This window comes from Oratosquilla oratoria, chromosome 8 (assembly GCF_046742065.1).
Source record: "Oratosquilla oratoria isolate Oo_2021 chromosome 8, ASM4674206v1, whole genome shotgun sequence".
In the NCBI taxonomy this organism is placed as follows: domain Eukaryota; kingdom Metazoa; phylum Arthropoda; class Malacostraca; order Stomatopoda; family Squillidae; genus Oratosquilla; species Oratosquilla oratoria.
In genome coordinates, this window is record NC_134784.1 from 79,368,545 (window position 1) to 79,381,044 (window position 12,500).

At 37.1% G+C, this 12,500-nt stretch overlaps 1 protein-coding gene across 5 annotated transcripts in view; it reads right to left on the bottom strand.

The window, feature by feature from the left end:
* Window positions 1–12,500, bottom strand: part of LOC143027847 (teneurin-m-like) — a 1,035,709-nt gene that overhangs the window by 992,184 nt on the left and 31,025 nt on the right. For 4 of the 5 annotated variants that reach the window (XM_076189526.1, XM_076189527.1, XM_076189524.1 and 1 more), the window contains exon 2: window positions 9,292–9,616. The exons of the other annotated variant lie outside the window; for it this stretch is intronic. In XM_076189526.1, the coding sequence (XP_076045641.1) occupies window positions 9,292–9,352 (61 nt within the window). In that variant the 5' untranslated portion in view covers window positions 9,353–9,616. The remainder of the gene's footprint in view (window positions 1–9,291; window positions 9,617–12,500) is intronic. 5 annotated transcript variants of the gene reach the window in all.

A 12,500-nucleotide genomic window follows, 5' to 3' on the forward strand; every position in this document is an offset into this window, starting at 1 on the left:
ACCGAAATAATTTCGGCCCTGGGCAGGATTCGAACTAGGTACTGCCAGCACCACCGTACTGGCAATCCAGTACTCTATCAACCGCGCCACCGTGTGTGTGTGTGTGTGTGTGTGTGTGTGTGTGTGTGTGTGTGTGTGTGTGTGTGTACGTGCGTGTGTACGTGCGCGTATAATACATAATGGATAATATACGAATGTAATGTGAATTGAGCCACACAACAGCACATATCCTACACTCCTTAGTTGAATGAGGTGCATGATTCTTCAAAAGGACCCTCTACGTGCGTCTGTCGAGAAAGTTGCTAGTTAGTCAAAAGGCAGCTAATATTCTTTTTCAGGCCAGTTTCTCAAAGTTGCAAGCGAAGCCAACAACTCTGAACAAGATCTTTTGCCAAGTTTCTCGTTCCGGGCAATAGGTTGTTCTAAGCCTCATATACACATATCTATATTCTATCTACATACCAAAAAGCTTTTCCCCCCTTTAAGGGGGGTAGCTATGTCAAAGGCTCGTACCTACTCCCACCCATTTCATTCCCATCTAAAGGATTACAAAGGATTACAAAAGACGGAGCATGCTGACAGGAGACCTTTTGGTCCATATCTAGACCGAAAAAAAAGATAATAGTAAATTAATAAATAAAAACTATAATGTAAATAACAGATAAAATACTTTCCTCCCTCTCATGATAGCTTCTCATGGTTGACAGATTATCCCTGTAACCCCCCCCCCCCCACTGCCCTGGGTCAGAAGCAATGTAGCAAGACACAGTACATCCACTGCAAGGCCGTTTCACTTAATCGGCGACAGGCCTCTCGGTTCCCTCATCCAGAAAGAGAAGACGGGCTGCGTCAAAATATCATTAACACATAATCAACCTCTACCCACCATCCCCCGCCCTTCCATTCCTTGCATAACATTGTCGTCTATACACAGTTCCTCTACATTCACCTATATCTCCTGCCTTCTCTCTTCTTTGCTCAACAGACAATGTCCACGTTTTTTATTTATTTATTTTTTCTTTCTCGTGTTGGTCGTTTGTTGTCTACTAGCTGTAGCTTACCCCCTCCCCTCCCCGCCTATCTCTGTCATCGATGTATACCAATGTCACACCCAGAAGGTCAACATGGGTCAGATCACAGCGGGAATTTTGGTTGTCCTGGCTTCAGGTCATATGGACTCTGCTTTAGCAGGGTATGTGTTTAAATTGCCAGTTTTGTACTTTGTTATATTCCTTTTCTTATTATTTTACTTTCCTCATTGATGTAATGTAACCAAATTCATTTAATACAATTTATAGCAAAGATATCATGTGTCAGTACGCTGTGACGTACTTCAATTTCTGTATTGTAATTTAAGTTTAGACGTATGGTAACGGTGATTCCATCACTGGCAGGCTGGGCATGCCCATTGCGCACTCGAGTTGACAGTTTATTATCTTGTTGTTTTGATTCTCTTTTCTGTGTTAGTATTAAGGTAATTTTGGCTACGCATTTTCTTGGTGCGTTTTAAGGTTAGTTTGTAAGTGGTTAGGCTATAATGCAGTTATTCAAAATGGGGCAGAAAAAAAAACTTCCTTTGTTGCACCCTTCTGCTCCATTGACCTGTCAGATCAGTTGCGAGTATTTCAGGGAGGTTTCGAACCTCCCTAAAAAAAAAAAAAAAAAAACTCCCTCAGGTTGTCCTTTCTCTCTTCTCGTCGCGTCTGTACCCATCCACCCGCCACCTTTTTGCGGGGACTTTTCTCACAAGGTATGTAGTAACAGCCTAGGGGTTAAAACTCGAGTGATTTTTTTATGGACATGAGGAAATACGTCCCATATCTGGTGTGAAATTTATGGTTTATTTTAGGCTCACCTTTTGTGAATTCTAGGAGTGTCAAACGGGCTTTTTCCGGATTCTCGTGTGTGACCTTTTTCTTTGTTTCCTCCACATGTTTATCCGCATTACGCGTAACTTAAATGTTAATGTTAAGGGCAGTTATCTCATGTGGTTTTCTTCTAATGTAGAATTTCCTTAAAACACTTAAAATTATTATCTAAGAAACAGTGATGTTGTTATATTAGCTTTGTGTAAATAAAGTATAGAAATGAAACATTCTTTTTCGTTCTTGGATAAAAAAAGAATAACGTTTTTTTTTTTTTTTTTTTTATCCAGGAACGAAAAAGAATGTTTCATTTCTATACTATATTTACACAAACCTAATATAACTACATCACCCTGTTTCTTATTCTATTTATCATTATTTATATTACAATAATATTTATTTTATTCTATCTTATTTTATGTTATTTTATTTCCTTTATCATTATATCTTTTTTAATCTAACCTAGTTATGGACCAAAAGGTCTCCTGTCGGCATGCTGCGCCTTTGTAATGTGTATATATATATATAATTTAGACAAAATGTTGTAGCACATTTGTAGATAATAATCACGAAGAACTAACAGTCGGAATAAAAAGAAACTTTAGAAGAAAGTGTAACTTCTATATTTCGGCTAATAGCTATTGTACTCTTCAGGAAAGTCCTGAAGAGGGCTATAGCTATTATCCAAAATATAGAAGGTGCACTTTCTTCCAAAGTTCCATTCTATTTCGAATGTGGGTTCTTTGTGTTTGATATATATATATATATATATATATATATATATATATATATATATATATATATATATATATATATATGTATATATGTGTGTGTGTGTGTGTGTGTGTGTATGTATAACCAATCTATATGCAAAAATAGGCCATTGTAACACACATTTAAATTATACAGTACATACCGCGTTATTGTTTCCATAAACATGTATATAACGTCTTGATATTTTTGTCTTACCAAGCAAAATTTTTTGTTCATTAGACTGATTCTTAATTAGATGTTATTATATATTCATTCTAACTGTTTCATTTATATATGATTTTGTTTGATCTGAAACGTCATTAGTTATTTCCGAACTATGAGGCAAATAACGATAAATCACAAATAAATAGGCACGGGCGTTATTGTATGTGGTTTAGAAAAAATATTGATAGAAATAGGTCTTACTTCAATATTCCCAAAAGCAACTTGCAAAGAATGAAATGGTTTGAAAAGCTTTATATACGTAGTGCCACCTGACATGTGAAATTGTGTTCAATACATTTTAAATGCAACGATGTGTTCAAATATGAAATTATTACAAGTTGAAAACTCGGTGCAGATGCGGGCCTAAAAGTACCAACAAATAATAATATTGCAGATATTATAAACTTGTAGTAACACATAAAAAATCAACAGGGATATAAAAAAATGTGGTTAACTTAAAACTGAGTTTATCTTAAATGCATAACTTTGACATCATTCTCTCTCTCTCTCTCTCTCTCTCTCTCTCTCTCTCTCTCTCTCTCTCTCTCTCTCTCTCTCTCTCTCTCACTCTCTCTGCTAAACACAGGTAATAGAAGACCACTGTAATAACATAAATTTTTACATTTTGTACACTATATTTGTGATAGAAACAAAGTAGAAAATACTAGTTTTCTGATTTGAACATATTTCTTCATTACACAACAAAAAAGTTTCAATGAATTACAATATGAGGGAAATTTATGATGTAATTATGCTTTTAATATAATAATGTTTGTGATCATGATTAAGATTTTTATGTAGGTAAATAAATCAATAAGTGTTGAGTGGTGGTGGTGGTGGTGGTGGTGGTGGTGATGATGATGGTGGTGGTGATGGTGATGATGATGATGATGATGATGATGATGATGATGATGATGATGATGATGATGATGATGATGATGATGATGATGATGATGATGATGATGATGATGATGATGATGATGATGATGATAGTGGTGGTGGTGGTGGTGACGACGACGACGACGACAATGATAAAGTAAAACATGCATATGAAAACTACGTTCAACCATCTGTAGAAACTACATTTATTACAAAATTACAAGCCACATATAGACGACCACCTTTCATTACAAATTACATGTGCGTATGCCAACTACGACCATCACCATAACAAACATAAACCTTTACACTACAAACTGTACAATCTTATCAAAACAAAAATAATAAAATAATGCACTACTTAGTTGTATAATCATCACTTGCAGCATTACAACAACCTATGTACATAACACCTAAATTTTAGCCGCTCTTTAAAAAATACAATTACAAAATAATAACAATACCAGAAAGCTTGTAAAGATAGCCAAATCTCACCCTCAGCTGGCTACCGAGCCAACACCATAACCAACAACAATTCATAACCAAGACAAAACGCGATGAAAGCAACCACCCTACCTAGATCAGGTTACAGACACCACCGCCACCATCCACACTGACAACAGAAGCAGCAGAGCAGAACCAATAGCAGACTTAGCAGAAGAAACAGCAGGAGTAGAATCAATGAAAAAATGATGCCAGAGACACTGACAGAATCAGGAGGAGAATCAGTGGAAGAGGGAATAGGAGCAACAGACGCAGCAGCAGTAGAATCAACAGGAAAAACAATGCCAGAACCAATAACAGAAGCAACAGGAGAATCAGCGGGGGAGAGAGTAGGGGCAAGAAACGCAACAGCAACAGCAGCAGTTGCAGGAGAATTAGCAGCAGGGACAACAGAAGCATAAGCAGCAGTAGAAGCCAGCAGGAACGACAACAGCGGTAGAGGCAGCATCATAAGCAGGGAGAGGGAGAGACACAACTACAGAGGCAGCAGTGGAAAAGCAGGTAGAGGCAGAGAAGCAGTGGTAGAAAGAGTAGTAGAAGCGGAAGAAACAGACACAATAACAGAACCATAAGGATAAGGAAAAGGAGGAGGAGGAGGAGGAGGAGGAGGAGGAGGAGGAGGAGGAGGAGGAGGAGGAGGAGGAGGAGGAGGAGGAGGAGGAGGAGGAGGAGGAGGAGGAGGAGGAGGAGGAGGAGGAGGAGGAGGAGGAGGAGGAGGAGGAAGAACAGATGGAGCAACTGAGCCATTAGCAGAACCGGCAGCACAACTAGCAGCCACCCCCAACACCACTGCCACCGCATCCACCACGGCCAAGACAACAATCCGTGCACCATTGACTCCAAGGGAACACGCGGAGTCACCCGGGCTTCCCTAACTGCATCTCACCATCCAAAACTCGGATAACTTTTTCCATTATCAAGAGAGACCATCCGCTGTCTACCCGAGTTCAGACACGGGAGGCGTGTGTGCCTCAGACCTGGGTTCACCTTCGAGAGAGGATTCTACAAAGAACCCTAACTACCTACAAGGAACCATAACTACCCACAAGGAATCCTAACTACCTACAAGGAGCCCTAACTACTCACAATGAACCCTAACTACCCACGTATGAACCCTAACTACCTACATGGAACCCTAACTACCTACAAGGAACCCTAACTATCTACAAGGAACCTTAACTACCCATCCACGAACCCTATCTACAAGGAACCCTAACTACCGAATAAACCATAAGTACCCACAAAGAACCCTAAGTACAAGGAGCTCTAACTACCTGCAAGAAACAATAACTACCCACGTACGAAGTCTAACTACCTACAATGAAACCTAACTACCTATGAGAAACCATAACTACCCACAAGGAATCCGAATTACCCAATAGGAACCCTAACTAAATACAAAGAAACCTAACTACCCACAATTAGATAAATTAGATATTCAAGAAGATTTAGATAAATTACAGCAATGGTCTTAAAAATGGCTAATGAAATTTAACACAAGTAAACGCAAGGTTATACAAATAGGTAAAAATATCAGTAAATGCGCTTACAAGTTATTTGGAAATTCGTTAACAAAAGTGGATAGTGAGAAGGATCTCGGGGTAATTATCAGTAACGATCTCAAATCATCCAAGCAGTGTATTTCAGCCTCTGAGAAAGCAAATAAGATTCTAGGTCTGATTCCGCGATCCTTTGACTTCAAAAGTCCATTTCTCATTAACAAGCTATATAAATCGTTAGTTCGTCCACATATGGAATATGCTGTTTCCGTATGTCATCGAATCTCATTAAAGACATTGACAGATTAGAAAACGTACAACGGCGAGCCACAAAACTGATTCCAAATATAAAAAACAAATCATACGAAAATCGAATAAAACATATGAATCTGCTTTCCCTAAAAAAGCGTAGACTCAGAGGTAAGTTGATACAGGTCTTTAAACTTCTAAAGAGAATTGACATCAAAAATGATAAAATTTTCACACTGAATGAGAATCCGACAAGAAATAATGGTCTCAAACTGTCAGGAAATAGATTTAAAATGAAAGTGGGTAGAAACAACTTCGCCAACCGTGTAGTTAATGAATGGAATGGACTTCCTGCAGAGGCAGTGCAATGTAGTTCAGTTCGAGACTTTAAGATTCGTTTAGATAAATATCCAAGCAAGATGCTGTAATGACTGCCATTTATTCTATATTATTTGTTTGTTTGTAATTATTTATCTATTTGTTTATTATTTGCTTGATTTTAATTTATTATTAGTTATGCCAATTTATAATTATTTACTATTTGCCTGTTTTTTACTATTTATCTATACCTATGTATTTATTTATTTTATTCAATATCATTTGTAATATGCTTTTTAATTATTCTATTCTATTTTATTTTATTTATCATTATTATATATTTTTTTCGCATCCGACCTAGTTATAGACCAAAAGGTCTCCTGTCGGCATGCTCCGCCTTTGTAATCCTTTGTAGTAAACACTACCTACCCACAAGAAACCCTAACTACCTACAAGGAACACTAACAAGGAACCTTAACAAACCACAAGAAATCCTAACTACATACAAATAACCCTAACTACCCATCTACGAATCCTAACTATTTACAAGGAATATATATATATATATATTATAATATATATATATATATATATATATATATATATATATATATATATATATATATATACATATATATACATATTTATATCAAACCTGGCCGTCGCCAAGCCTCGATCTTGGGTCCATCAGAATCTAGGCCACCCCGGATCAAGGCTTGGCACTGGCCAGGTTTGATTATTTGAAAGACTTTTTTGTAACGAGTGATTTGTTCAATATACATACATATCTTACTATATATACATATACATACACGCACGTACGCGCCCACACACACACACACACACACACACACACACACACACACACACACACACACACACCACACACACACACACACACACACACATAACACACATATATACATACATATAATATATATATATATATATATATATATATATACATTATGTGTATCACATTCAAGTATCAGATTTTCAGTTTGTTTTCATCGGACGAGTAAAGTGAACATGGAGGTCAAAATGCTTTAATGTGCACTCAGGCATTTAAGTTCCGCTCGGTCCTCCTTCAGCCTCATTACCGCGACCGAGATTCATAGACGGTTTAATCCCCGAACGACGAACAAAGTTGCACAATATCGACAACACAGATGGCGGTACTATGCATTTACGCCGTCGTTTTGTTTCCCGAGCAGTTTCTTTAATATATTTTCTCTCTCTCTCTCTCTCTCTCTCTCTCTCTCTCTCTCTCTCTCTCTCTCTCTCTCTCTCGTTTTTTTTTGGGGGAGGGGGGTGCCAGATCGCCCAAGACCCCTTGATAAACAAACACGCCAGCCCCCCCATTCTCATGCTTCAAGGGTACTATCTTGTCTAGGTACAAAAAAATATAATGAAAATAATCAAACAAGATAAAATAAAATAAAATAAAAAAGTTAATAAAATAAGATATAAACGAAATAAAGTAAAATTAAATAAAAAGAAAATGAGATGAAGCACAAAAGCAAAACTACATAAAAAAAGTAAAAAAAAATACTTTAAAAGAAGTAAAAATATTTATATAAATAAAGAAAAAGCAGACAATATGCTACGTTAATCACACTAACAATTGTCTATAAACAGTTGTCAGACGGGAGGGAGTAAAACAACTTTAGTAACAGATTGTAATCCCCGAGAGGGATATCTAGGGGGATTAATTTCTCCCCCCGTAAAACAAACAGTCGAATCGGGGTGGAAATATTGTCCTCTGGGACAGAACCTCCGGTGAATTGTCGGCGACGAGAAGCAAATACAGATACTAAGTCAAAAAACAAAGTTATGTAGCCCTAGCTGCTAGCAGTAGTAATCAAATAGAATTTCATTAATTGCTTTCCAGATGTTTATTCACCAAACGCGGGTGTACATGTGTATGTATACACGTTCGTGTACACACATGTATTTAGGCGCACACACGCACGTGTACACACAGTCTGAGAAACTTCAGATCTCTACGTATCAATGTTATAAAACCGCAAATGGTTTCATTCACTTGTGATATGCCAACTTCCTTAAACGGGACTTAGAAGGATCGTCACTTGCTTGTCACAGCGCTGTTGTATTAAAAAAAAAAAAAAAAAAAAAAAAAAAAAAAAAAAAAAAATCCGGACCCAAATCGTCCATCCTGTGTTGAAGTGTTTCCTTCTACCGAATCCATTTCATCTCCCGAGTCAACGAGTCCAGAGCTTAATCCTTCTCTGAGCCGGATTAATCCGAGCTAAAGCCGGATTAGGCTGTACGTGGTGGTCATTCAGGCTTAGACCTTCATTGGTACCCACAGCCTCATCAAAGTTCAGAGATTATCCCAAGTGAGGCAAAGAGAAATGAAAAAAAAAAAAAAAAATGGAAATTTAAATGGAAGAGTGAAAACAAAAACAAAAGACAACCAAAATAGTGTACAAACGGAGAACTATATATAAGTCGGCGCTGAACATCTTGTGTTTATGAATGAAGAAAATCACACAAAGAAAAAAGTAATAAAAAAGTGCATAAAATAATTGATACGTCTGAAAAAAATCACGGAAAAGTTTAAAAATTATGTTGATTTTAAAGTGCATTAGACTAAAAAGAAAGAAAAACAAAATCATGTGAGAAAGCTAGAAAGTACCTCATATTTTTTTTAGATATATCAAATGAATAAATAGACAGATGTAAACCAATAAATGAATAGATAATGAATAATATTAAAGCATAACTGACCCAAGACCAAAGATATCTAGAATCTGACAAAAAATTCATTCCACACATCCTCAAAAAAAAAAAAAAAAAAAAAAAAAAAAATGAAATGATAATAATAATAATGATAACAATAATTGTAATGATAAGATTAATAAACAATAATGATAATGATAATGAATAAGTAAACAAGTAAGAAAAAAATAAGGTTAAATTAAAAACTAGAATAAAAAACAAAATAGAAAATAAAATAAAACGGGCTAAATCCTTACCTTTATTGTGGATGATCCTTTCGTACATGGCATCCGAATCCCTGTACACTCCGCTAAACATTACTTTAATCTTCGTCTTCCATCTAGATCCACTTAGAAAAGATTAACTTAAGCGTAACGAGCGAGTATAATTCGGTGACCTGTATTTACATACACACACATATATATATACACATATATTTTTATATGTATATATACAGTATATATATATATTCCACACTTTCACAGGTCGGAAATTACTCCTATATCCATAAACACATTTGGGGGTCTCCTCTGAGACGTACACACACACGCAGTCTCTATATCGTCTTTGCTATGTCCAAAACTGAAGAGAAATTCGACACATTAAAACAAGAAAATATCGTCAAGTTTCAATCATGATAAGCAATATTTAGAGGAAAAACTAGTTCCTGGAATAATCACATAAGGAAAAAAAACTTCTATTCAGTATTAAATCCTTTGAGGTCTGAGCTTGTTTTTGATGACTGTCACCAGGTGATTTTATTCAGATGAGGAAATACATGGAGGACGTCAAAGGGGGCGACGGATCTGACTCACACATGCAAACACAAACACCAAGAGACGACTGCAACTTGCTTTACATACACAAACTCGTTTAACTGGCTGCAGCGCATGCTTCCATTAATTTGTAATATCATGAATTATTATTATCATTATTCACCTCCTCTAACACCATCTCCTCCACCACTATCACCACAACCACCATCCTCACCATAACAACCACTCCCTATCTGTTATCTTCATCACCACCATCACCATCTCATCTCCCACTACTATCACCCCTCTCCCTCCACTTTCAAGGCCGGCCAGCGAGTGACGTCATAGTTTCCCTACGTCATACTGTCTAACCAATCACATCCTTCGCCTCCATGACGTCACGTAACCAAGGTTTCTCTCACTCTCTTGCACGAGAACCGATGCAGAGGAACAACTTTAAAAACGATCTGTATCTAATAACATATAGTCTATAGTAACAATTCATATGGTGTCATCTTACAAAGGAGCAGTGTACTTTTTAAGTCATACAAAAAACACACATATATACACACACGCACTTGCACGCACACACACACACACAAACACACACACACACACACACACACACACACACATACACACACACACACACACACACAATTCTACACCTTGGAATCAAACCATCCTTTTTTTCTCACTAAACATACATCAAACTTCAAAGGAATGATAGCTGGTTTTACAAAGTTGTCCGTAAACAACAAATCCAACAGGGCTGGGAATCTTATATTCACACTGAGAGAAATCGGAAATATCCAACTAATATAGAAAATGTGATCATAATATATACACAAGTACATACGTACATACATATACATGCATACATACATGCATACATAAATACATACATACATATATACATACATACATACATACATGCATACATACATACATACTTTCATACATACATGTACATAAACACATGCAGAGGGGGGGGGGAGATGACACGGGTCTAGTTCCATTTTATTCCGGACCGGTTTCGCCCTAAACTTCTTCAGAGAAATGTCTCAACCACCATCCACCCACTCACAGCCACCCACAACATACACAAACGCATACACCCACGCACACACGGAGTCGTTACTCCAACTCTCGTGGGCGGGGAGTTGGGCGTGTGTGTGTGTATAAGGTCACAGCATTACCCATAGATTGGTTATACGAACTCTGAGCTCTCTCCCTAGAGGGAAATAACTGTCGATCACGAGTCCAGCACGTGATCCAAAGACCAAGGTGAATACACACACACACACACACACACACACATGAACACACACACACACACACACACACACACACACACACACACACACACACACACACACACACACACACACACACACACACACACACACACACACACACACACACACACACACACACGGGAGAGAAACAGCTGTCGATCACAAGTCCAACACGTGATCCAAGATCATGGTGAATCCCACACAGATTGTTTGATAGCCAAGGTATGTGGCAATTAGCAGTAGCCGTTGGGGATCGACATTTAACCCTCAAACTGACGATGTCAAAAATGAAAATAAAGATATCCTATTGGAACATGAACCCTAGAGTGTTTACTTCCAGAAGCAGTGGACAGAAGCTACACTTCTAGAAGAACCAAACCTAAATAGAACATATAAAGCTGAACCAAGATAAGCACATTTTCAAACATAAAACCCCGTGATTTCATGATCGATAAGAGAGCGCTGGAAGCCTGTGGTATAAGAGAATATTGCGGTGCCCTGACAAACATTCAATCAATAATGAATACGCGATATGTAGCATACCTTGAAAAAGTGTATCAGTGGAAATGAACTAAGAAAGACAATAAGAAAGAAAATAAGAATGAGGAAAAAGATAACTTAAAGAAAGCATAAAAAAATTATGGAAAATAAGAAAGGAGGAGGACGGGAAAATGTGGAAGACGAAGGAGAAGAAAATGGAGGGGAAGGTGGAAGTGAGTGAAGACATTAGAAGAGTAGAAACGAAGAAAAGGAGAAGAAAGATGAGGAGAATATTAGAAGTAGATGGTGGAGAAATAAGAAGAGCAGATGTATGTGTAGCAGGGAAGAAGAGAGGAGGAACATGAAGATGCGTACAAGAACCAGAACATAGAGGTAAAGAAGAAATTAGAAGATATGTGGTAGAAACAAGTGGAGGAGGTAGACAGAAGAAAAATAAATAGAAAATGAAGATGAGGGTCCGATTAGATACATATGAAAAAGGAGAGGATAAAGAAAAAACAAGAGAAAAAAGAAAAGGATAGAATACAAAGGAAGGGGGAAGAAAAATAGGAAGAGCAAAGGGGACAAGAAGACAAGGTAGACAAAGAGGTAAAGGACCACAGTGCCAAGTAAGACTACAACTTTAACCTTCCATGACATCACGCGACGGAGTCGATCCATTTGAAGAACAAGAAACTGAAGGACGCAAAATAGAAGAAGCCAGATAATAAGAAAGAAGAGAAGAGAAGAAAAATACATAATGGGACGAATGGAACGAGGTGTGAATTAAACGTTTTGCAATTACTAAGAACGTTCAAGGAGGTAAACAGAGCAATACTAAAAAATATATATATGTATATATGTATCTATCTATATGAATATATATATACATATATATATATATATACACATATATATACATATGTATATATA